The sequence below is a fragment of the Zootoca vivipara genome, chromosome 16, assembly GCF_965207765.1.
Source record: "Zootoca vivipara chromosome 16, rZooViv2.hap1.1, whole genome shotgun sequence".
Classification (NCBI taxonomy): Eukaryota; Metazoa; Chordata; class Lepidosauria; order Squamata; family Lacertidae; genus Zootoca; species Zootoca vivipara.
This window is the reverse complement of record NC_142599.1, coordinates 1,255,610-1,281,820: the sequence shown is the minus strand read 5'-3', so window position 1 is coordinate 1,281,820 and position 26,211 is coordinate 1,255,610. Positions and strand designations below refer to the sequence as shown.

Here is a 26,211-nt window from a genome sequence, read left to right as displayed (position 1 = left end):
GCGTGGGAGACGAGATTCTCTACGCTCCCTCAAGATGCAGTGATGGTTGCCAGGATGAGCTGCCTTTGGTGAGAGGGGGGTGCCCAGGTGTGTGCGTTCCCTACCCCCTCCCCTTCGTTTTGCAGCTTGGCTTCCTTTCTTGTGGGCAGCTGCCGAGGGGCTGCTCTTCCCTCTGGGCTCCCTCTGCCTGATGCCCAGCAATTGCTGCTCCAAACGCCTTCCCTCCCAGTCATACCTGGAGGCTGCCAAGGAGAAGGAACTGTCAAGGGCCAAGGTGGCTCAAGAGGGCGGCCCCTTTGCCAAGGGCTTCTGGGCTTTGCGTGTTTCCAAAAGACGAGGCACTTGCAGAGATTCTCTTCTCCCGCCCCCTTCCTGCTGCTGGAGCCAAAGGCAGGGGCTGGGGCCTTCTGAAAGGAAAATGCCTTTGCTGCCGCCGCTGCCGCTGCCGCCACCACCCACATCTTGCAGAGTTCTGCTCCAGGGAAAGAGGCCTGAGTCACCCTGGCTGCACCGCCTGTTCCTAGAGGGTTGGGGAGAGCCGCCTTGCTATTCCTGGACAGCCTGATCTTCCTCCTGCGTCCTCACAAGGCCTGCATTGCTGGCAGGAAGCTGGGCTGTGGGCGCCATTGTTTTCCCTGAGCCCAGCCTGCGCTGCCTGCCTTTGCTTCCACTGTGGGTGACTCTGCACCCTGCCCACCCTGCCAGTATCAGGCGCAGGATGGGGTCAAATCATGCCTGGTAGGTGATCTTTTGTGTGACACCTCAAGGCTGGGGAGTTGGTGGGGTTTGCTGAAGGCAGCCCTGCTTAGGGAAGTTTTTAATGTTTAATGCTGTATTGTGTTTTTAATATTTGGTTGGGAGCTGCCTAGAGTGGCTGGGCGGGGTACAAATAATAATAATAATAATATTTATATATATATATATGGATGGGTCTTGGGTGTACCTGGGAGGATCCTAGCCCTGCCCACCCCCCTCTGACATTGGGAGGTGGGGTGTTTGGGTAGCATGTGGCTAAGCTGGGTCAGCTGATTCCCTTTTCCGCCTGGGTCAGCTGATTGCCCCTTTCCTGCCCCAAGATGTCTTCCACGCTGTGTGGGGCAGTGCTTTGAGCAGCCCACAGACTGCGCACCAGCTGTCTCTGCCAGCCTCCTCTCGGGTGCTGAGCTCAGTTTGGGTCCAGCAAAGGGGTCTGGAGCCTGGGTTGGGTGAGCTCCTTGGCACCCTCCGTCTGGCTGCCTTCCTGCCCTCCCCATCTCTCTGTGCTCTCTGCTGCCTCTTCCGCCCGAGTCAAAGCCTCTGGCCTTAATCTAATTGCTCTGTTGCTGGATTTGTACTACAGTGGCCTGTTTGGTTCAATAATAACACATTTATGCTAAAGGTTAATGAAATGAATTCTGCTTCTATCCAATTCATTAAAAATGGTTCTACAATCAACGCTTGCTAATGGAAAAGAGATTAAAAATTCATGTCTATAAATTTCCTGTGTCATTTCTGATTTTTCTTAATCTCTGCCTCCGTGGACTGCTCCTGAGCAGGCCTGAATGCCCTAATGGACAGCCACTTTGGGTATTAATTGCAAATCTGTTCCACTTGGGTAACAACAAAGGCGCGTGTGTGAGAGAGAACGAGAGAAAGAGAGAGAGAAAGCATCCTGCCACATGCCTTGCATCCAGCAGCTTGGGAAATGCCGCAAACTCTGTTCATAGAAATACTATTTCATGTAAAAGATTATGCCTGTTTTGTGGATGAATGCGCTGAAACCCTTGTGAGAGACGCACATTTCACATTTAATAAGTGTGTATCTGATGTTAAATAAGTATACAAAGGTGTTCAGTTTAAGTGTGGAAATCAGCACAAAACATGATGGAATGGGCTTCCATGATGGTGTTCCCATAAGGTGGGGGCCCTGTCTGAACTGTCCACTTAAGGCAGCATCATGCCTCTTTAATCCGCCATGGCCTCCCCCAAGGAATGCTGGGGAGTGTAGTTTGGAGCGTTAGGAGGCTCCTCTTCCCCTGAGGCTCCTGGGCTGCTCCCTGCTGACCTTTGCCTTGTGTTGTTGCAGGCCTACTTCCGACAGGGTGTTGCCCTCCAGTACCTTGGGCGCCATGCCGATGCCCTGGCGGCCTTTGCCTCTGGCTTGGCTCAAGACCCCAAGAGTCTGCAGCTGCTGGTGGGGATGGTGGAAGCCGCCATGAAGTCTCCCATGCGAGGTGAGTGCGTGCCCCTGGGATTCCTGCCCACTCCGGCTGCACTGTGTCGTGCAGAAGGTCCCACAGGTTCATGCTCGCTTGCTTGCTTGCTTCCCCTGCGTTTGGGACCTCCTGGCAACTGTGCTGACCAATGCAGGCAAGCACCCAGCACAGTCGGTAGGGGGCTCCCTTTTGCATCGAGACAAGCGGGGCACTGCCAGGCTACCACGGTTGTTTTCCCACCTCCCCAATAGTCCTTGCTGCCCTCCTTCCATATTCTCTTGCACCATCCACCTCCCTCTTTGTGAGTTGAGAGATGATGCCCTGAAGAGAGCTGGAAATGAAGTCTTCTCTCCATCTCTCTGATTGCGTAGCCTCTCAGGTGTGTTCCTGCTGTGGATGGAGGGTTTTCACTCTGCCCAGGCCCGGCCTAGCCTAGTGCTGCTAGGAGTCCCTTCCAACTCTCCCATTCTATGATTCTACCTGGAATGCTGCTGGGGATTGAATCTGGGGCCTTCTGTAGGCAGAGCAGATGTTCCACCTCAGAACCACAGCCTTTCCCTAAAAATCAGAGGTGGGGAACTTCCAGGCCACAGCCCAATATTGGTCCACTGGGTGAGGGAAGGTCTAAGCTGGCTTGCAAATCCATTTCTCCCAAACCATGGTATTCCCCCCCCCAAATATTCCACAAAATATTTCCATTCCTCAAGACTTCCCCCCTCATTTTGTTGTTTAATTCTCACAGTTAGTATAGCTATCTCAGCATATTCCAAAATCTTCATGAGCAATTTTTTCTTTTTTCTTTTTAAATATAAATTCTTTATTGTTTTAATGTTTTAAAATATAAACTTGATAGTGAAAAAAAGAAAAATACATACAAAAAACACAAAATATAAAAAAAGTCACACAAAGATTGCCGGACAAAAAAGAAGGAGGAAAAAAGGGGGGGAGAAAAAAAAGAAAAAACCCCACAAAAAATTCCATAAAAAACAGCTCTTCCAATTATTCTCTCTGTAATTTATGTTATTCTTATTTTATCGCACATTTGTGAATACTATATCTACATATAATTTCATCTCTTACATTTTATACCAGGTTCAGTCTAAGTCTGCTATTAGGGTTTCAGATATTCCATTTTTCAATAAATATTCTTTAAACATCCTCCATTCCTCCTGTGCTTTTTGTCTCGTTTGTCCTCTTATTCTTGCTGTTGTTTTTGCCAACTGTAAATATTCTAACATCAGCGTTTGCCAATCTGTTATACAGGGTGTATATTTGGATTTCCAATTTCGAGCCACTAGGACTCTTGCTGCTACTATCCCATACATTAATAATTTCCTTTTTGTTGTTTTTCTATCCACAGGTATTATATTTAATAGGAATATTTCTGGTCCCCCCCCCCAAATGTATGTTTTAAAAGTTGTTAAAGTTCTTCATAAATCATGTTCCAATAATTACAAATGGTGGGACAACTGCACACATGTGTATATACGATCCCTTTTCTCCACTACACCTCCAGCACACAGACGAATTATTTTTATACATTTTGGCAAGTTACTCTGGTGTTTGATACCACATGTACATCATCTTTAGTATATTCTCTTTTAGATTATAACAGGCAGAAAATTTCGTATCCTCCTTCCACAATCTTTCCCATTGTTCTACTAGGACATTATATCCGAGATCTTGGGCCCATTTTATCATAACTGATTATGTTTGTTCTTCTTTAAACTCCCATTTTAGCAGCAGATCATATAGACATGAGAAATGTTTTCCTTTCCTCTGAATCAATTCTATCTCAAGTTTCGATTTTTCATTTGCAATTCCCAATGTTTTTATCTAAGATGAACCTTTGATTTATTTGGAAATATTGTAGCCAATCAGACAGATGTTCTTTTATTTCTTCATATTGCTTTAGAAATAACTCATTTTGTTTTTCCCCCTAATAGTTCCTGGTATGTGGCATTTTTAACATCCATATTAAGTTTTTTCAGTGTTACTACCTCTTTTGGTGATACCATCAAAGGTATTTTGGGCTCCAAGATTCCCCTGTATTTTACCCAAATCAGATATAATGACTCCCTTTAAGAAACCTTTGTGGGCTTTAACCTTATCATAAATTAAATATGAATGCCAACTGAATCGGTTGTCCACCCCTTCTAGATCAAGTAATTCTGTATCCTTTAAAGTTATCTACTCTTTCAACCAGACTAGTCCTGCCGCCGCGTGGTATAGTTCTAGATCCGGGAGAGCAAATCCCCCCCTTTCTTTTCTATCGGTCAGCAGTTGATATTTAATCCTAGGTCTTCTGCCATTCCAGATAAATTTTGTTATTTCTTTTCTCCACTCCGCAAAACATTTCATACCTCCCAAAATTGGTATAGTTTGAAACAAAAACATCATCTTCGGAAGTATGTTCATTTTGACAACCGATATTCTTCCCCACAATGATAAAGATAGTTTATTCCACGAGCAATTTTTCTTTGGTTGGGAGTTCTTCTTTCCATTTTTGCACGTAGTCTATCCTGCCACCATTGTAGAATACGTAAATTAAACAATTCCTTTGGCAGCTCTGGACCAGTTATACCTAACACAGGCATCCCCAAACTTTGGCCCTCCAGATGTTTTGGACTACAATTCCCATCATCCCTGACCACTGGTCCTGTTAGCTAGGGATCATGGGAGTTGTAGGCCAAAAGATCTGGAGGGCCGCAGTTTGGGGATGCCTGACCTAACAGAAGGGCCTCAGGATTCTTGGGAATCAGGTGTGAACCTGAGACTCCTTTGTCTTCCCTCAGCTGCAGCTGTCCTGGGTGTGTGTGTTTGTTTCTCCAAGGCGGAGGAAAGATGGTACTTGAAGCCTGTCTCCCTTCCTCTCGCAGAGTCCCTGGAGCCAACGTACCAGCAGCTGCAGAAGATGAAGCTGGACAAGAGCCCTTTTGTGGTGGTCTCTGTGGTTGGCCAGGAGCTGCTGACGGCCGGCCACCACGGGGCCTCAGTGGTGGTCCTGGAAGCGGCCTTGAAGATTGGGACATGCAGCCTGAAACTGAGGGGCTCTGTCTTCTCAGCCCTGAGCAGCGCCTACTGGTCCCTGGGCAACACCGAGAAGAGTGCGGGCTACATGCAGCAGGACTTGGACGTGGCCAAGACTTTAGGTAGCCATTTGGGCCACCTGTCCCAACTTAGAGGGCAAGCGGGAGGAGGAGGAGGAGGAGGAGGAGGAGGAGGAGGAAGAGGGTATGTTCAGCAGCATAGAAGCAGGTGGTGACGACCGGGTTTCTCTTGGGGTGTCAGCAGGCCCTCAGACGGCTGCAGAGGGTCTTTGCTCCATAGCCTCCCACACCGCTAAGAGGCTGGATCCATGCTCATCCTTGTGTGGGAAGGGTGGCTTATTGTCTGGAGCAGCCAAGGACCCTGCCTCCCCCTCAAAATCTGTAGTCTCTGGAGAGCAGGGTGAGGAACAGCTGCTCCCCCTCCACAGCTGGTGGGGCATCCCCTTTGTGCCTCTACACCCTACACAGCAGTTAACTTTGAAAGCATCCGTTGAGGATGTTTGAAGTCTAGTTGCCAGGCAGGGGAGCATTTGGGGGTGGATTGAAGGGATGCCCCTCGTCTCCAGGCAGATCACCTCTCTTGTGGCATTTGGGCTGGGAGAAAGCGAAATGCACCTGATTGCTGGGGTGGGTGTTGTGAGCACATGAATGGGTGTGTGTTTGCTGGGAGAAGAGATGAGCATGAGTATTAGAGGTGAATTTGCATGCATTTGCATAAATGTCTCTCTCTGTGTGTATAAGTGGATGAGCCCCTGGCCTCCGTGGCTGCTCCTCACTCTTGTGTTTCTGCTTGCCTGCCATCCAGGTGACCAGATGGGTGAATGCCGAGCTCACGGCAATTTGGGCTCTGCATTCTTCTCCAAAGGAAATTACCGGGAGGCCTTGACAAACCACAGACATCAGCTGATGCTTGCCATGAAACTCAAGGACAGAGAGGTAGGAGGGGCTTGCTGGGCTGGGGGTGGTGGTGGTCCTGCCCTGCCAGGGAGGCAGCTCTTCTGGGCTCAGCTGTCTCTGCCGCTTCCTTCGCCCAGCTTAGAGGCGGCTGACATGGCAGAGCCGGGGGGTGTAGCCCTGGAATACATCCTATGAGCCATGCCAACAGAGCAGATTCTGAAGGGGCCCAGTGGACAGGTCTGGCCTTTGGTTCTGGGGTGGGGGGACTCTGACTTGTGTTCTTGAGAGCCAGCCACAAATCCCTTGCTCGCAGAATGCATTTGGGACATGGGAGAACAGCTGCCTTTGGGTGCTGGGAAAGTGTCTTTGCAGGGGTGGAGACCAGGCGCAGGCCAGCAGTGGAAAGTCTGACTGCTTGTGTCTGTACAAGAGGAGGCCAGCCGGCCGGTCCCATGACTGAGCAAGCCAGAATCAACATGGGGAGCTGCCTTTGGCAAACGGCACAGCTTCGCCCCACTGCCTGGGGGGGGGGGAGAGAGAGATGGGTGTTTTGTGCATCTCCAGCTTGCTTGGGCTTGGTCAGGCCGGTGGATCTGGATTCTGCCTGATCACAATATTTTTTCCATTTATGGCCCATCTGGGCACATAATTAGCAGCTATTGACAACAAATGGCTACTTGGATTGTGAGAACCCCGAGCCTCTTGGATTTCCTGTGGATGTAACCACAGGAAATTGCTTTGGCGCTTTCTGATGACATCACCCTGACCACAGGGCTTCCTCTGAATGCACAGCTGTTTTTCTTGGCCCCCTCTGCAGACTTCTCTGTAACACGCAGACTCTTATAATGTTGCAACGGTGCTGATGCGAATTCCACCAGAAGGGCTTGTTCTGGGCTGGCCTGGAATGAGGTAATGGTCACCCGGAATAGGAAGAAGCACAGCTTGAACACTGGCCAAGCTCCTCCCGGAAGAGCCGTGAGCTTGTCAGCCTCTGCCATACAGAAGAGGTTTCCGGAGGGCTCTGGGTCCCACCAGCAGCCGGCAAGCTGGTTTGGAGGCCACCCTCACCCACAGAATGAGGAAAGGGAGCAGGAAGGGAAAGGCTCTCTGCCAGCTTCCTTTGGGATCAGAGAGACTCTGAGCCCAGAGTTCCTGTGAGAGGAGCAGGCGACGGCATGGCCACCTCTGCCCCTCAGCACTCTTGCTTCCATCAGGGGGCGGAGTAGGACTGGCCTGTGGCGAGTGTGGCTCTTATTGATGCCCCTTCCCATTATCTGGGAAGTGTTCTTTGGCTGCTACAGGAGTCCAGAGGTGGCGGAAACAAAGCGTTCAGATCGCTGCACTGGAACATTTGCCTCACCATGGCTGTGGAGACCATAGAAATGCTGCGACATAATCAGCTCTCTCAGCTCTCAGGCCTTTCTAAAAAGTTACCAGATTTTGAATCTGGCGACACTTTTCAACTTCAATAGGAATGATAGGATTTTGTCCGGGGACTGATTTGTAAATCTGGGGACTGTCCCCGGGAAACAGGGACGTCTGCTAACCTTACTTTGGACGCCTCCGATTACAGGATGCCCTGCTTTTAATCATAGCAAAGAGAGTGAGATGGAATCGGAGCCTGGCTCTGCAGAGATACGGGATTACTTGGAAGGGCAGAGGAGGGGCCCTGGCTGCTGCAGGTGGCTCCAGGGTGGCGCTTCCAGGCCGATCTGGATGGAGCAGGACTGGGCCATTGAAGGGAAGACAATGGCTGCCTCTGGGGCAAAGGGCTGTGAGAGCCAGGTGCTCACCTGCCAGAGGACATTGACTGTCTCACCCTCTTTGGTCTTGTTAGGCAAAAGGGCTTGGCTCTCAAGCAGGGCTCGCCTTCTCTGCCTTACAGTCTCGATGGCGTCTTTGTCCGAGGGACAAGGGCATTTCTCAGTGCCTGCAGTGCGGCCTTTGGATGGGGCAGGGGCACCCTGCACAGCTTGGCGTGGGTGGCAGCGGTGGACCCCTTACCCTCTTCCCGCAGCCCCTTTCCTTGCTGGGCCCCACACGGACTGTGTGGCCATGGTGCTGGGGGGAGGGAGGTGGGGTCTGATGTTGCCATGCTTGCCTTGTGCTGGAAGAGAAGCCCCCTGAATTTTGAAGGGAAGGAGGGCTTTGTTTGTTTCGGCTCCGCTGTCTCCCCACAAATCCTGCTCTCTCCCTTCCATTGTCTTGCCATCGTGTTGCACATTAATCATGGGGGGGGGGGAAGGCTGGAGAGCCTGACAAACGGCACCGGAGTTTGGCAGCCGCGTAATTGCTCTGCTGCTGTGGTAGAGCAGCCTGCTCTTCTCTTGCTCCTTGGGAGGAGCCTGAGCCTCCTGGCTGGTGATGCTCTGGAACCCTCTGCTTTGCTACTCGGCCTCCCGCTGCTCCCTGGGGACGTGATGCAGGCTGCTTGTTTCCTTTCTCTTGAAAGTCATGGCATTCCTCTGAGTCTGCCTCTCTGACACTTCCAAGGCAGCAGTTTCAGGGGAGCGCTGGCACCAGTGGGGGAGGTTGCCACCTACCACTTCTGCAGAATCGGGGTGTGTTTGGGGTGTGTGTGTGAGCCTTGGGGGTGAGTGTGTCTCTTCCCAGTTGGCATGGGCAGAAAAGAACCGGCTGTGTGCGGCTTCCTCTGGGGGTGCCAAACACTTCTGAGACCTCAAATGCTCAGAACTTTTAAGAGGGAGCTTCTCGCTCCTGTGACATTTTTGCTGTAAATAAAATACAGAGAGAAGGATGGAATGAGCCAATGATCCACCCCCATCTCCCTTCAGCATTAAAGTTAAAGGGGCCCCTGACCATCAGGTCCAGTCGTGTCCGACTCTGGGGTTGCGGCACTCATCTCGCTCTATAGGCTGAGGGAGCCGGCGTTTGTCCGCAGACAGCTTCCGGGTCATGTGGCCAGCATGACAAAGCTGCTTCTGGCGAACCAGAGCAGCGCACGTTTACCTTCCCGCTGGAGTGGTCCCTATTTATCTACTTGCACTTTGATGTGCTTTTGAACTGCTAGGTGGGCAGGAGCTGGGACCGAGCAATGGGAGCTCACCCTGTTGCAGGGATTCGAACTGCCGACCTTCTGATCAACAAGCCCTAGACTCTGTGGTCTAACCCACAGCGCCACCTGGGTCCTTTCTGCAACCTGGTTTGTGCCCTTCAGCATTGGCTTCCCCTTAACTGAAATTCTGGCATTCAAAAGGAGAGGAGAGAAACTCCTGGGAAATTCTCTTGGCCTCTTAGTGTCCACAGAAAGTTTCCTTGTGTGAGGTCTGAATGGCTCCCCCTTTATACCACCACAGCTGAGGCAGGAGGCCTCCGGGGCTCTTCTGCACTCCCCCTGTGAGAAGACAGAGCAGGGGGCTGGGGGAGTTATGGCCTCCCCAGGTTTTCCTGCAGGTGCCAGAGGCCTGCCTGCCACCTTGTGGTCAACCCTGTGGGGAGGGGATTTGGCGCCTGCCAGCATTCCAGCCCAATGACAAAGGGTCTGTGCCTAGAGAAACCCCTTGAGCCTTGGCTGGGGGGCTGGGGGGCTGGGGGGGGAGGGGATCAAAGCTGCCAGCAGAGTCATGGGGAGCAGATCCTCTTGAAGGAGCCATTAATTTGGCAGTTCCTCTTGACGGACTCAGGTGGCACTGTGGGTAAAACCACAGAGTCTAGGGCTTGCTGATCAGAATGTCGGCGGTTCGAATCCCTGCGACGGGGTGAGCTCCTGTTGCTCGGTCCCTGCTCCTGCCAACCTAGCAGTTTGAAAGCACCTCAAAGTGCAAGGTACCACTCTGGCGGGAAGGTAAACGTCATTTTCGTGCGTTGCTCTGGTTCGCCAGTAGCGGCTTAGTCATGCTGGCCACATGACCTGGAAGCTGTATGCCGGCTCCCTCTGCCAATAACGCGAAATGAGCGCCGCAACCCCAGAGTCGGTCATGACTGGACCTAATGGTGAGGGGTCCCTTTACCTTTTACTCAGCATGCGGGTGAGCACCATCTTTGCCTAAGGCAGCTCTTTGCCCTGGTGGCTTATGCCTTGCAGAGGGAGGGGCACACCATTGCCTTTGCCCCCTTGGCCTCCCCAGTTGGGTTTCTGCCTGGGCTGCCAGGAGGAAGAACTCTGGGTTCCCTTTGCACTGTGTGGAGCTACGGAGGATGGAAGGAGTGGCGATGGCAGAGCAGAGTGAGGGCTGTGCTCAGCCCCCCAAAGGGAGCAATCAGGAGCGCATCCATCATGCGCTAATCTCTGCAGCTTACTCCCCTGCTGGCTGGCGGGGGGGGGGGACCTCTCCCTGCATCTTCATTATTTCACTCTCCATTTGTAGTGACAGGTTGGAGATGCCCAGCAAGTTGGTGAACCAGACCAGGACATGAAATTGCTCAGGGCAGGGGAGCGTTAGGCATTTCGGCAAAATTTAATGTGTGTATACGGGGGACTCCAAGGAAGCATGTGCTCTTAAGTCCTTTTTTTGCGGGGCGTGGGGTGCTCATCCACATGGCAGTTGAATTGCTGAACTGTGAGCCTCCAGTTCCCATTCACAACCCCAGGTGTTGGCATTTTGGCTCCTTCCTGGCTGTGTCTGCTTAGCCCCCCACCCCTCCCCAAAATACAGGCTGTCGGAAGGGCCAGATCTGACAGGCTGGCATGGCTAAAAGCTGCTCCCTGGGCTCTCCCCTCCCTGCTCCGCTCACATCTGATTTGGGGATGGGCTGAGGGTGGTTGCAATGGACAGAGCTCCTCAAGGAAGCGGCTTGCTTTGAATGATTAATTTGTGGGAAGCAGGGATTTATTTATTTATTTATTTATTTATTTATTTATTTTTAAAGGAACCCATTCACAGTCAGTTGCATGGCCAAGGGGGTGTGAGGGCGGGTGGTGGTGATTCAGGACACTGCACAACAGTGCTGCACAGCACCCCCCCATCCCTCAGGATTGGAGCAGATCTGGAGTGGGTTCTCCCCCTCCTTTTGGATTCCCCCCCCCCCTGTGTGCGGCCTGACATGATAAAGGGAGTGGGATGAGGTTGGTCCCCTAGGGAGGACACTGATGATTAAGCAGAGACACCAGCCTCTCCAAGGGCACATCTGAGCCACCTGGGCGTGGACAGGCCCCTTTGCCCCACCAGCCCATTCCTGCCTTCGCTCCCTTTCTCTCCCAGGGGGTGGCGGGAAATGGAGGCTGGCGCGGCCTCAGGGTGGGAGGGCTTCCGTGGGCAGCTTTTCTTCCCATGGAGCTAGTGCCAAGAGAGAGAGCCCAGCGGAGGGTTCGCCCGGCAAGAGCCGTGCTTTGTCTGAGGGCACATAGAGTCGGTTGCAGGCCCATGGGCGACATGGTGTGCCAGGAGGCCCCTTGCTCTCGGCTCCTTGCCCTCTGCTCTTGGCCTTCAGTCTCACCAGCACCCAGGAAACCATTGGGTGGGTCTTGCTCCAGGGTGAAAAATGTGATCCTTCTGCCCAGCTGGCTAAGACGGCCTCTTCTGGGCTTTGCAGGGATTCTGAAATTCAGGAAATTAAGAAAACGCCTGTTTATGATAGCTGATCTCTGCTTTTAAATGTTTCCGTGGTTTTTTATTGTATTTAGGCAGCTTTGTTATAAGCCGCTATCAGTACAGTATATATTTTTATGAATAGTGGTATACAAATATTTTATAAATGGAATAAATAAACCTTCCCCTGGTGAGAAGAAGTCCTCCCCCAGGGACTTTCCCCCAGGGGGTGGCCTGGATGACCGTGCCTTGACTACTTTTGGTGCTTGGGGCTGGCTCCCTGTAAGGGCCTGGGCAAGCCATGGAGGGAGGCACGGGGCAGGGCAGCTGTGCCGCTGGCAGCGACAGCCTTGGCTGGCCAGGGGGGTTCAGTTCTGAGTCACCTTTGACAACTTGGGAGCTGCCTCCGCCAGCACCTTCTGTCAAAAAACAAAGCAACTGGAGAGCCCATGAAGTTGCTGACTCGCTTGCAAGTCCTTGTGGGGGGGGGCGCACATCTGCAGGGCTGTGTGTGGTCTCCCCTCAGGCGTGGGTTGCCACTAGCTCTCCTCGCACGAAGTCTCTCTTGCAGAAGCAGAGCTGGGCTGGTTTGTCCTTTGCACAGGAATGCTATTGGTGCCTCTTTGCCCAAGTGCAGCCAAGCAGGGGGGGCTTTGTTTCCCATGATAACAGAAAGAAGCGGAGGCCTGCTGTGGCTTTGTGCATGTGTGCCAGGGGAGCAGCACAGCGCCCCAGTTGCTGCCCTCTCCATGGGCTTGTGAAGAGCTTCCCGCAGCATGCCTTGTCTCCTGCCCACCCTGCCCTGTGCTGGCCTTGTGTCTGGGCTTGCAGGGGCTGTTTGGAGGGCATGGAGCCCTGGTGGTTCTGTGGGGCTCACCCCTTTCTCTGCTCGCTCTGCCTCTCCCCTGCAGGCAGCCTCCTCGGCCCTCAGCAGCCTGGGCCACGTCTACACGGCCATTGGGGACTACCCCAACGCCTTGGCCAGCCACAAGCAGTGCGTGCTCCTGGCCAAGCAAGGGAAGGACGATCTCTCCGAGGCCCGGGAGCTGGGCAACATGGGGGCCGTCTACATCGCCATGGGCGACTTTGAGAACGCCGTGCAGTGCCACGAGCAGCACCTGGCCATTGCCAAGGCCCTGGGCTGCCGGCGGGAGGAAGCCCGTGCCTACAGCAACCTGGGCAGCGCTTACCACTACCGCCGAAACTTTGACAAGGCCATGTCTTACCACAACCACGTTTTGGAGCTGGCCCAGGAGCTGGAGGAGAAGTCCATCGAGATGCGTGCCTACGCCGGCCTGGGCCACGCTGCCCGCTGCATGCAGGACCTGGAGCGGGCCAAGCAGTACCACGGGGAGCAGCTTGGCATTGCCGAGAGCCTGCAGGATCGAGCCGCCCAGGGGCGCGCCTCCTCCAACCTGGGTGAGCCACTTCCACCTTTCTGCCTGACGCCAGCCCAGTCAGGAGGGGGCCCTGTAGGGCAGGGGGCAGGGGGCAGGAGGAGGCAGGCAATGTGGGGCTGCCCAGGAGGCACCAAGGGGGGCCAGGGGGCTTATTGAGCTTGGTCTGTGGTGTGGGGGCTCCATTTGACAGGCCCTTCAAGGACTGGGCTCACGACCACATGATGCAGATTTGCATGAAATTGGCATGTGCTTATTTGTATGTGTCAGCTGGGGAATTAGAAGGGAGGTGGCCCCTCATCCTCACATCTGTAGAAGACCAGGAACAAGAGAGAGAGGGGGGGGGGAGAGAGAGACCCTCTGCTGCTCCTTCCCTTCTCCAGACAGCAGCACCAGCCGTGGGTTGGGTGTGGGGCAGGAGCAGAGGAGTGTCTCTGTGCAGCCATGGAACACATTATTAGACCTTTTCACCCCAGCCCCCTCTGCTGCTCAGCACCAGGTTCTGGATGTGTGCAGAATTTCCCAGGTTTGCTGGCAGAGGCGCACCTAGTTTGCGATGTTTCTAAGGAGGGTTTGGGGTTCCCTGGAATTCAAAAACAGACCTAGAATCATGGAGTTGTAAGGGGACCCTGGCTATCATCTAGTCCAACCCCCTGCAATGCAGGAATCTCACCTAAAACACCCCCGACAAATGGCCATTCAACCTCTGCTTAAAAGCCTCCAAGGAAGGAAGGCCCAGCACCTCTTATGGTGGTTCTTCCTCTTGCTTAAAACATTGCTGCTCAGGGAGGCTCCCAGGCCGTGAGCCCACCTGCACTCTTTTCTCTTTTTTTTGAAAAATATATTTATTATTATTTTACATTGATTAGATCAAATGACATACAATTTACATCAAAATTTATTTATTTACCTTGGTGACTTTCCATCCTTTATTCCATGATGGTCTAATTCTCTCTCTGATTCCCTCCTGCCTCTCTATTTACTGAAATCCTATATTACAATCTTTTTTGTTTTCTTTCCATTGCTCATAAGTCAAAACCTGCTTGACATTTTATGTGGCTGTATTGCCTTCTATAGACTGTGCACTCCAGTAGCTAGAGTAGCTTGAGCTTCCTCCTTGGTTGGGATTTCTGGGGGTTTTCCATTTTGGTGCGCAGAGTCCTCTAGCTGCTGTGCTGGCCTACAGAAACACCTTTGCCAGCCTGTTTGTGCTCCTTCCTGGCAGGGATCATCCATCAGATGAAGGGCGACTACGAGGCGGCCTTGAAGCTGCACAAGGTCCACCTTTCCATTGCGCAGGAGCTGAACGACTATGCGGCGCAGGGCCGGGCCTACGGGAATATGGGCAACGCCTACAACGCCTTGGGCCTCTTTGACCAGGCGGTCAAGTACCACCGGCAAGAGCTGCAGATCTCCATGGAGGTGAACGACCGAGCCTCCCAGGCCTCCACCCACGGCAACCTGGCAGTGGCCTACCAGGCCCTGGGCGCCCACGACCGGGCCCTGCAGCACTACCAGAACCACCTCAACATTGCCCGGGAGCTGCGGGACATCCAGAGTGAAGCCCGGGCCCTGGGCAACCTGGGGAACTTCCACTGCTCCCGGGGGGAGTTTGCCCAGGCAGCCCCCTACTATGAGCAGTACTTGCAGCTGTCCCCGGAGCTGCAGGACATGGAGGGCGAGGGCAAGGTGTGCCACAACCTGGGCTACGCCCACTACTGCCTGGGCAACTATGAGGAGGCCGTCAAGTACTACGAGCAAGACCTGGCACTCGCCAAGGACCTGCATGACAAGCTGAGCCAGGCCAAAGCCTACTGCAACCTGGGCCTGGCCTTCAAGGCACTGGCATGCTTTGGCAAGGCTGAGGAGTGCCAGAAGTACCTCCTGTCCCTGGCCCAGTCGCTCAGCAACGCCCAGGCCAAGTTCCGGGCGCTGGGCAACCTGGGCGACCTCTCCATTTGCAAGAAGGATGTGGGCGGTGCCGTCAGGTTCTACGAGCAGCAGCTGAGTCTGGCGCACCAGGCTGCGGACCGGAGGCTGGAGGCCAGCGCCTACGCAGCCCTGGGCTCGGCCTACCGCCTGCTGCAGAAGCATGACAAGGCCCTGGGCTACCACACGCAGGAGCTGGAGGTGTACCAGGAGCTGGGCGAGGCCCTGGGTGAGTGCCGCGCACACGGGCACCTGGCTGCTGTTTACATGGCCCTGGGCAAGTTTACCATGGCCTTCAAGTGCTACGAGGAGCAGCTGGAACTGGGGCAGAAGCTGAAGGACCCCGGCATTGAGGCCCAGGTCTACGGCAACATGGGCATCACCAAGATGAACATGGGCGCCATGGAGGAGGCCATCGGCTACTTTGAGCAGCAGCTGGCCACCCTTCAGCAGCTGAGTGGCACGGAGGCCATGCTGGACCGGGGAAGGGCCTTTGGGAGCCTGGGCGACTGCTACGAGGCCCTGGGCGACTTTGAGGAGGCCGTCAAGTACTACGAGCAGTACCTGTCTGTGGCACAGAGCCTGAACCGTGTGCAGGACCAGGTCAAGGCTTACCGGGGCCTGGGCAATGGGCACAGGTAAGGTGGGGCCCAGGGAAGCAGCGGGGAGGGGAATCCCAAGGGATGCATGAGAAGGGAAAGGCTCTGGGCATATGCATGTGTGTGTGTGTGTGTGTGTGAGAGAGAGAGAGAGAGAGAGAGAGAGAGAGAGAGCACAAGAAGACGATGATGTGGCCTTTCCGGAGGGGGGACACGGAATGGGATGGAGGGGAGGGCCCAGCAGATCTGTGGCCCCTGCCCTGTCCCACAGAAAGAAAGGAGCTGCCTTCCTCCGTTGCCGTGGAGCCCAAGGGGTAGATTTCAGGGCTCAAAGGCGGGTGGGAGGCTGGCACAGTAGCCGCCTGGCCCCGGCAGCTTCCTTCCCAAAGCCTTCGTGAGAGTAATGCTGGTTGTGTTCCCCCCTCCCCTCCAGGGCAATGGGGAGCTTGCAGCAGGCCCTGGTGTGCTTTGAGAAGAGGCTGGTGGTAGCTCACGAGCTCGGGGAGGCATTTGACAAGGCCCAGGCCTACGGGGAGCTGGGCGCCCTGCACAGTCAGCTGGGCAACTCGGAGCAGGCCATCTCCTGCCTGGAGCGCCAGCTGGGCATCGCACGGGAGATGAAGGATCAGGCCCTGGAGGGGAGCGCCGCCTGCGGCTTGGGCAGCATCTACCAACAGATGGGCGAATACGACACGGCCCTGCAGTACCACCAGCTGGACCTCCAGATTGCCGAGGAGACCCACAACGCGGCCTGCCAGGGCCGGGCCTATGGCAACCTGGGCCTAACCTACGAGTCCCTTGGCACCTACGAGAGAGCAGTGGTCTACCAGGAGCAGCACCTGAGCATTGCGGCCCAGATGAATGACCTAGTGGCCAAAACTGCCTCCTACAGCAGCCTGGGCAGGACCCACCACGCCCTCCAGAACTACTCCCAAGCCGTGATGTACCTGCAGGAAGGTGAGCAAGCTTGGGGGGGGGGGGGCAACACGGCCAGGCCAGGCCAGACTCTGCATTCTAAATCTGGAAATATTCAGAAGCAAGGCCATGTGGGCAGTCCCTCCATAGCCGGCATGTGTCCAAGGGAGCTCCTTTGAGAAACCCTGGCTGGATGCAGAGGCGTCCACAGTGGGGAGGAAGAGGCAGCAGAGGAGGAGCTCAGCATCGTCCTGTGGCAGCTGTTCCATCAGGACCAGCATTTCAGCTTGCACACTGATGTGTGTGTGTGTATGTGAGGGTGTCTCCTGACCTCCCCAGAGCCAATTTGGGGGCAGGATGTAAGGAAAGTGCAGAGGAAGAGGGTTTGGATCTGGGCTCCTGGTGGTGGACAACCGGACACACCCCAGAGGAGGGGAAGGAAAAGGAGGAAACAAGGAGGTGCCCCAGCAGAGACCAAAGACAGGAGTCAGGCTTAGCAGCTTCACCACAAAGACCCCCTGAAAGTGTTTCTTCTGACAACCTGCCAGATCCAGCGTTTGCTCCACGTAACAGACAGAGGGTCCCTTGGGGCTCACTGTAGACAGAGGGAGGGGCGTGACACAGAGGGGAGGGAGGGAAGGGGAAGGTGCAAGGGGGGGCACTTGCCTGGCTCCTGGGTGTCCAGAGGGGTTGGGGCATTTTTCTGCCCCGCGCCTGGAGCTGGGACCCAGGATTTGTGGGCACCTCTTGCATACTTACTGTGGGAGAGACTGTGCTCCTCCTCCTCCTCCTCTGGCTCTTGGGGCCCCCACCGCTTGTGGCCTGGCAAGAGGGAGGGGCAGGTTCCCAGTTACTGAGAGGGCAACTGGGCCAAGGGGGCTGCAGGGGGCTGGAGGGGCCAAGTAAGGAGGGTGGCTTCCAGATCTGGCTGGCTGAAGAATCTGCATGAATCAGAGAGCAGAGCCCCACAGCTCCTGGGGCCTTCTGCAGCAGGGGGTGAGGCTCACCCTTTCCTTTCCTTTCTCCTGCAGGGCTGAGGCTGGCAGAGCAGCTGGGCCGCAGGGAGGATGAAGCCAGGATCCGGCACGGCCTGGGCCTTTCGCTCTGGGCTAGTGGGAATCTGGAGGAGGCTCAGCACCAGGTGAGCACCAGGGAGTGGGGGAGGAGGTCCCTCACCCCCTGCAGATGATCCCGGATGATCCATGCGCCATGCTCCGTGGTTCCCCATCCGCCCTTGGCAGTCCTGATTTGGGCAGCTCAGCTGAGCTTCAGGATTCTGCCTTTGCTTGACGGGCTGCCCCCTCCCCCTTGCCCCACAGCTCTACCGGGCTTCCGCTCTCTTTGAGACCATCCGGCAGGAGGTGCAGCTCAGCACAGACTACAAGCTCTCCCTCTTTGACCTCCAGACGTCCTCCTACCAGGCCCTGCAGCGGGTGCTGGTGAGCCTAGGTAAGAGAGGGGGAGGTGGGCATTGGGGACAGATCTTCCTGCCCTGGGCCTGGGGGGAGGGGGGTGCAGATTTAGCAGTGCCGTAGGTGGGGAGGGCAGGTTTCTCCTTACCCTCTCGTTCCTTAAGCGTGTCAGGCCTCACGTGTGGCTCCGGCTCCTTCCTCCCCACAGGGCACCACGACGAGGCTCTGGCCGTGGCGGAGAGAGGCCGGACAAGAGCCTTCGCTGACCTGCTGGTGGAGCGTCAGACAGGCCAGCAGGAGTCGGACCCCTATTCCCCCGTGACGGTTGATCAGGTCCTGGAAGTAGTGAACGGGCAGCGGGGGCTGGTTCTGTACTATTCCTTGGCAGCAGGGCACCTTTACAGCTGGCTCCTGGCTCCTGGGGCAGGTAAGTCACAGGGGGGGGGGAGTGCCAGGTAGGGCTGGGGGATATATCTGCTTTTCAACATCGGGATATATCACCAGTTCAAACACACTGTGCTTCAGTTGGGAGAAAGCCGCACTTGCAGAGCTCAGGCAATGCTGGATTTTGGCATCAATGTCAGCCCTTGTGGAAAGATAACTGCCCAGGTAGGAGAAGTGATCAACACTTTCCAACATTACACCATTGAGTTGGATTTGTGGTGCTGCAGAGGGAATTGTTTTGTGTTTGTTGGTGCAGCACTTTGGTGTACTAGAAGCAAAACTCACCAGTGTCAAATAAATGATTCTTCAACATCAACTTCATTGGACTGATCATGTTGTGCAGAGGCCTGATTATTGTCTTCCAAAGCAACTACTCTATTCCGAACTTAAAAATGGATAGTGTAATGCTGGTGGTAAAAAAAAAAGGGAGGTTTAAAGACTCTCAAGAGAAATCTAAAAAAATGTATACGCACAGACAACTGGGAAACACTGGCCTGCGAGTGCTCTAGTTGAAGAAGAAGAAGAGGATACCACCAGCTAAGCATCACGATATACCGATATATCACGATATCTGAAATAAGGATGGAGCTATGGAGAGGCATCGGGATTTTTGCATAGTGCACACAAACACACATCAAGATTTGTGATATATTGCCAGGTTAAAAATGATGAAACTGATATCACGATATGGACTTTGAATCGGTTTTGGACGATATATCGAAATATCACCCAGCCCTGGGGCCTCCTGGGTCTTCACTCAGCGAGGGGCGGACACAGGGGTGAATTGTGACTGCCTCCTCCTTGCAGCTGATCTGCCCCACTGGCGGGCAGAGGACGAAAGTAGGGCCAGGGGACAAATTTGTGAGGGGAATCTGGAGAGAGGGAGCCTGCAGGAGCCCTTGGCTGCTCAGACCCAGGAGCAGAGCCAAGGGTCTGGCTGCTCCCCCTGCTGCCCTCCCTTGGCCAGGCTGGCTGCTAGGGAGAGTCTGAGCCCAGCAGCTGAGCAGCAAGAGCTTCGTGACACCTCTCTGCTTTGTGCTTCCCTGAAGTAGGTTCGGCAGAGCAGGGATGGGCAGCCCCCGCCTCCCCTTCTGCACTTTATCCACCCAATTGCAAGCCAGCAAAGAGGGCTCAGTGGGATCAGCTGGGAGAAGTGGTGGGATTAGTGGGGAGGGACCCCCCTACTCTGGGAAGGGATTTCCCCCCCAACAGCTGCTCTTCATTATCTAATAAAGCAGGGCCTGTAATCACAGAGGCTCTTTCAGGGCATCATTTGATAGTTGCCGCCCATCAGCCTGCAAAGCACATCTGGAAAGAGAGGGGGGTGGGGAGAGAGAGAGAGAGAGAGAGAGAGAGGCGGCCCTGACTGCCTGGTGCAGGAGAAAGGGGCGACCTCGAGGCCGTGGGCTAGCTACACAACTGGCCCCTTGAGCCCAGGCTCCCCTTAATGAATCTTCATCAAATATAAATTGCCGCTGCTATCACCAGCTGAGTCACCATGGGAGAGCACCCGGGATCTCCTTTTATCAGCTGGACTGTTTAAATCAAAGCCTGCTCTTGGGGTGAGAGAGGTTATCTGAGAATGCCTCAGACCAGGATGCATACAGGAATTTATTCTGTAAAACAGCAAGTAGTTGTTTGATGAGGAGTAAGAAATAATGGTCCCTTCACATGGGCTCGGTACAGAACCAATTCTCCACTTCAGCAGCTAGCCCAACCACCGGGCTTTTTATTTTCCTTATAAAAATATGCTCTCTTAAAACATATCACTGACCAGCACAATAACCTAGCGCGACAAAAAACAAGTGCAGAGGAGTCCCTATCTGGGAGTGAGGAGGGGGACCTGCAAATGCCTGAGCCAAGAAGTGCGTTTTCATTGGTGTTGAAATATAAAAAGGAGCATTTCTCAGAGGGGAAGGGCCTTCCATCAAGGGGGTCTCCCTCACACACACAGAACGGATCCCTCCTGGCCACGAGACACCCTCTTTACCATCCAAGCAGGCCTTCACACATAGGCCAGCGGAGAATGGAGAGGGGCTCTTCCCAAGGCACAGAGGGCTTTATAGGTCATGACTGGCACCGTTGATTTGGCCAGGCTGGATCTTGGCCGCCAGTGCAGCACCTTCCCAACTGGCAACCCTGTTCCGGGACCAGCCACAGCTTGCAAACTCGTCCTCCTCTGCTTCTTCCATCTGCCCTCGCCTTCTTCTCTCAGCTGATCTGCCTCACCCGCCGCTGTCTCTGGCTCCTCCCAGCCCCTCCAGGTACTTCTGCTGATTATTTATTTATTTATTTGATTTTCCAACTTAAATTTTACAGAGATCTATCATCAAACATAAATCATAAAAACAAGATTCGAGGGAATCTCCTGGACTTCCGTCCTCCCCTATGTGGGTCCTATTATTCATCAGTTCCTCCCACATCTTTTATGATAATCCACACCCTTGACTTCTTCCATTATGTCCAGAATCAACCTTAAACTACAAGTGCTATTCCAACCCTACTAAAAATTTTAACTGTTTACAATGGTTTTTAAGATAAGTTATAAATTTTCCCCATTATTAAAAATTTGGTCTTCCCAATTTTTCTCTTGTGGTCATTTTAGCCATTTCAGCATAATCCATAAACTTCACCTGCCATTCTTCTCTGATTTCTTACCTCTGCCCCTCTAAGCTGCCACTTGGGCCCGTGTGGTTCTGGGTCTTCTGCTGCCTTCCCCAGCTGCCTTGGCTGCTTGGGCCCTCCCCTCATGGGATGAGAGACCCCCCTCTCCGTATTGCTGAGAGGCTCTGCTCTCCCCACTTCCAAGCAAGCTCTCCTCTGCTCACCTGCCTTCCTTTGCAGGTAGCTCAAAGTCCATGGAGAGGAGGTGGAGCAGGTGGAGTTCCCTGCCACGCCCTGAAGGAGGGGGTTTTCACCTGCTGACACACCACCTCCTAGCCTCAGTACCCCCCCCCCCCGCTGGCTCGTTTTCTCTGGTTTTGCCTGGTGAAGCAGGACCAGGAACATTTGCCAGGCAGAGGAGCCTTTGATAGAACCATCCTGTATTTGGGTTCTGAGAAACCTCCTTTATGGGCTGCTTGAAGACACAAAATCCTGGCTTATCTGAGGCTCATCTCCTAGCAGTACTTGTTCAGCTTCCTCTTGGAAGGCTCTCTGTTGCAAAGCAAGGGGTGAGGGGGGTGGGGGTCCTGGCTGCACCCTGGAGAACGCTCTTTCCATGCCATTGTCAGTTCCTCGTATTCTCTCCAAATGCAGGAGATGAGGAAGAGGAAAGGGGGCCGTTTCCCAGCACGACCTTCTTGCGGGGAGGGGTGTGTGTGTCCTGACTGCCTGTTCATTGTTGGGAATAACTGAGGTATTCAATACCGAGGTGGTGTTTTTGCTTTAAATCTTCCTGCCTCATCCTGCAGGCTGATGAGCAGAGGCCGTTCTCCCTCTGCATGCCCAGTTGCAGCAGAGACGGACAAGGGCCCATCTAGCAGGTCTTGGGAGGAGGAGGAGGAGGAGGTGGTGGTGGCTCTGGCCCCTTGTGGCTCTCCTGATGTGGGGACTCCTCTGTGCTTTTCAGGGATCTTGAAGTTCCACGAATGCTACCTGGGCGAGGGCCCGGCTGAGGGCTCTGGAGACTTCCAGGAGAACACTGCCAGCCTCCAGGCAGTCACCAGCTCAGCTCTGGAGCACCTCAGCTCTGGTGTGCGGGAAGCGCTGGGCGTGGACTCTTACTACATGCGGTAAGTGGGGTGGTGGGGGTGGCTTGAGGGGCAGAGGAACCACAGAGAAAGAAGAAGAGGGCAGCTTTCTCCTGGCAGCTGCCGCCCAGGAGAGTGCCCCTTCCCCTTGCGGGCTCAGAGGGGATTGTTCCTGGCTGAGGCAGTTCTCCAGCAGTGCGTCAAGAGGTCCTGGGGCTGCCAGGGGGTGGAGGCATTGCCTGTGAGGATTTGAGCCAAGGGAGCCCAGGAACACGACCGGTATTCCAGCAGGAAGGGAGGCAGGCTGCTTTGGAAGATTCCTGGCAATTGGGGAGATTTGTGAGCAGAGTGTGAATGGGATTCCTTTCCTCACAGCTGCTGCCAGAGCCTGCCTGGAGTGCAGAGGCTGCAGCCTGGTCCTTGCAGAGCCTTCAGGTCCCATGAAGAGCAGGAAAATCTCTGGATCCTGCTCCATCCTGAGCCTCTGCCTGCCTGCAAAGGCTGCTGCCTTGGCATGCGTAGGCCTTTGAGCCAGCTGCATTCCCCACCCCGTCCCCTTCATTGGGGGCAGCGGAGGTGGCTTAGGGCTCTCCATGGCCAGCTGAAGAGGGGGAGGAGGGAGGTACAGACCTGCCTCCCTTTTGCAGCAGAGGCAGAAGCTCCCTTCCAAGCCACTCGTCCTCCCCTAGTCCCCACCCTCTTCTTTCCTACCAGTCAAAGGCTTGGTGAGCTTTCTGGCAGCAGCAGGAAGATTCCTCACCCCTGCAATGTGCCTCCTAGTTCTCTGCTGCTGGGGGCTTGTGGCTCTGCTGCTCCTCAGTCATGCCAGTAGGGCTGGGAGCAGCCCCTGCTCAGGAAGGGCCGGGCCAGAGCTCTGAGCCCCGGCCCCCCGGGAGTGTTGGTTGCCCTGAGATCTGTGTTGGGAGGAAAGTAGCATGCAGATGGGCTCTGTTAATAGATCTGTACTGGCCAAATGAAGGCAGTCAAGCCAGCTGCATTCTGAGAAGGGCAGCTGCAGTTGAAATTACCCCCAATGTGCTGAAGGGGAGGTTTTGAATTGTGACTGATGGAAAGCATCATACTTTTCGGGGGTGGGGTGGGGTGGGGTGGAAGCAGGGAACAAGCTGGAATTTAAAAAGCAAAAACTCACCACAGCTGCTCCTTTAGTGTTGTTTTCCCAGCTATTTCTCTGGGCCCTGCTTGCTGCTGGGACCACAGACGCCCCCCCCCCCCCAGTGTTCTCTCAGTTCCTGCTGACATTCCTGCCTCTTGTTCCTCTGCCAGAGCCTCAGCCAGCAGCGAAACTGAGAGTGAGGCAGGAGACATCATGGACCAGCAGTTTGAGGAGATGAGCCACAAGCTGGACTCCACCTCAGACCCCACTGGCTTCCTGAGGATGGTTAGCAGGAACAACCTCTTCAACAGGTAGGGTGAAGGGAAGAGGAGAGACCTGGGGGCCACTACCCTGTCCTCCTCGTGGGGCTCTCTCCAGCCACCCTTCTTCTCTCTAGCCTCTTGGCTTCTGCCTGCTGAGACCCCCATTGGGTATCATAGAATCACAGAGTTGGAAGAGACCACAAGGGCCATCCAGTCCAACCCCCTGCCAAGCAGGAAACACCATCAAAGCATTCTTGACATATGTCTGTCAAGCCTCTGCTTAAAGACCTCCAAAGAAGGAGACTCCACCACACTCCTTGGCAGCAAATTCCACTGCCGAACAGCTCTTACTGTCAGGAAGTTCTTCCTAATGTTTAGGTGGAATCTTCTTTCTTGTAGTTTGAATCCATTGCTCCGTGTCCGCTTCTCTGGAGCAGCAGAAAACAACCTTTCTCCCTCCTCTATAAGACATCCTTTTATATATTTTAACATAGCTATCATATCACCCCTTAACCCTCTCTTCTCCAGGCTAAACATACCCAGCTCCCTAAGCCGTTCCTCATAAGGCATCGTTTCCAGGCCTTTGACCATTTTGGTTGCCCTCTTCTGGACACGTTCCAGCTTGTCAGTATCCTTCTTGAACTGTGGTGCCCAGAACTGGACACAGTACTCCAGGTGAGGTCTGACCAGAGCAGAATACAGTGGTACTATTACTTCCCTTGATCTAGATGCTATACTCCAATTGATGCAGCCCAGAATTGCATTGGCTTTTTTAGCTGCTGCATCACACTGCTGACTCATGTCAAGTTTGTGGTCTACCAAGACTCCTAGACCCTTTTCACATGTACTGCTCTCAAGCCAGGTGTCACCCATCCTGTATTTGTGCCTTTCATTTTTTTTGCCCAAGTGTAGTACCTTACATTTCTCCTTGTTAAAATTCATCTTGTTTGCTTTGGCCCAGTTGTCTAATCTGTTAAGGTCATTTTGAAGTGTGATCCTGTCCTCTGGGGTATTAGCCACCCCTCCCAATTTGGTGTCGTCTGCAAACTTGCTCAGGATGCCCTCAAGCCCATCATCCAAGTCATTGATAAAGATGTTGAATAAGACTGGGCCCAAGACAGAACCCTGTGGCACCCCACTAGTCACTACTCTCCAGGATGAGGAGGAGCCATTGATGAGCACCCTTTGGGTCCGGTCAGTAAGCCAGTTACAAATCCACTGTATGGTAGCATTGTCTAGCCCGCATTTTACCAGCTTCTTTACAAGAATATCATGGGGCACCTTGTCAAAGGCCTTGCTGAAATCAAGATAGGCTACATCCACAGCGTTCCCTTCATCTACCAGGCTTGTAATTCTGTCAAAAAATGAGATCAGATTAGTCTGACATGACTTATTTTTCAGAAACCCATGCTGAGTTTTAGTGATTACAGAGTTTCTTTCTAGGTGCTCACAGACTGTTTGCTTAAGGATCTGCTCTAGAATCTTTCCTGGTATTGATGTCAGGCTGACTGGGCGGTAATTGTTTGGGTCCTCTCTTCCCCCCCTTTTGAAAATAGGGACAACATTTGCCCTCCTCCAGTCTGCTGGGACTTCGCCTGTTCTCCAGGAATTCTCAAAGATAACTGCCAGTGGTTCAGAAATCACCTCTGCCAGTTCTTTTAATACTCTTGGATGTAGTTCATCTGGCCCTGGAGACTCGAATACATCTAAACAAGCCAAGTATTCTTGTACTACCTCCTTACTTGTTCTGGGCTGTGTTTCCCCTGCTGAATCATCTGCTCCATATTCTTCAGGTCGGGCATTGTTTTCTTTTTTGGAGAAGACTGTCCAGGGTGGGGTGGGGGCAGAAGCAGGCATTCAGACATTGCTTGGGCAGAAAAGTAAAACCTCCTGGGGTTTTTGTTTGAAGCCACATGGATGGGGACTGTGCTTTCCCCCTCATTCCAGCCTATTCAGGAACAACAATTACTTTAGACAGTTACTGAGCATAATACAGTGGCCAGGCTGCTTGGACAAGTGAAACCAACCACCTGTCTCCTTGACCCTTGCCCATCCTGGCTTATAAAAGCTAGCCGGGAAGGGCTGGGCGATGGGCTTCGCGGGTTGGTGAATGCTTCTCTCTGCGAGGGAGCCTTCCCAGACCCACTGAAAGAGGCAGTTATTAAACCGCTTCTTAAAAAACCATCTTTAGATGCGGCCTATATGGCCAACTATCGCCCAGTCTCAAATCTACCATTCTTGGGCAAGGTGATTGAGCGAGTGGTTGCTGAACAACTCCAGGCACGCCTGGAAGAAGCTGACCATTTGGATCCCTTCCAGTCAGGATTCAGGCCTCATCATGGGACTGAAACTGCCTTGGTCGCACTGGTTGATGATCTCCGGCGGGCTAGGGACAAAGGTGAGAGTTGTTTCCTAGTTCTGCTGGATCTCTCAGCGGCTTTTGACACCATCGACCATAACATCCTTCTGGACTATCTAGAGGGCTTGGGAGCTGGGGGAACTGTCATACAGTGGTTCCACTCCTTCCTCCTGGGCCGTGTTCAGAAAGTGGTGGTGGGGGATGAGTGTTCAGACCCCTGGGCTCTCACTTGTGGGGTGCCTCAGGGTTCCGTTCTCTCCCCCATGCTTTTTAACATCTACATGCAGCTGCTGGGAGAGATCATCAGGGGGTTTGGGCTGAGTCCTGTGTGAGTGCCTGGAGGCGGTTGGAGGATGGATGGCGGTTAACAGATTGAGGTTGAATCCTGACAAGACAGAAGTACTGTTTGTGGGGGACAGGAGGCAGGCAGGTGTGGAGGACTCCCTGGTCCTGATT

General features: G+C 53.8%; 1 protein-coding gene across 5 annotated transcripts in view; it reads left to right on the top strand.

Annotated features, from left to right (window-relative positions):
* TTC28 (tetratricopeptide repeat domain 28) overlaps nt 1-26,211 on the top strand; it is a 123,621-nt gene that overhangs the window by 85,177 nt on the left and 12,233 nt on the right. For 4 of the 5 annotated variants that reach the window (XM_035099245.3, XM_035099244.3, XM_035099247.3 and 1 more), the window contains 11 exons: nt 2,066-2,213; nt 5,075-5,347; nt 6,051-6,181; nt 12,543-13,050; nt 14,254-15,595; nt 15,990-16,513; nt 17,503-17,612; nt 17,791-17,920; nt 18,092-18,310; nt 21,899-22,061; nt 23,304-23,444. In XM_035099245.3, the coding sequence (XP_034955136.2) occupies nt 2,066-2,213; nt 5,075-5,347; nt 6,051-6,181; nt 12,543-13,050; nt 14,254-15,595; nt 15,990-16,513; nt 17,503-17,612; nt 17,791-17,920; nt 18,092-18,310; nt 21,899-22,061; nt 23,304-23,444 (3,689 nt within the window). The remainder of the gene's footprint in view (nt 1-2,065; nt 2,214-5,074; nt 5,348-6,050; nt 6,182-12,542; nt 13,051-14,253; nt 15,596-15,989; nt 16,514-17,502; nt 17,613-17,790; nt 17,921-18,091; nt 18,311-21,898; nt 22,062-23,303; nt 23,445-26,211) is intronic. The other variant, XM_088659757.1, reaches the window with a different exon arrangement.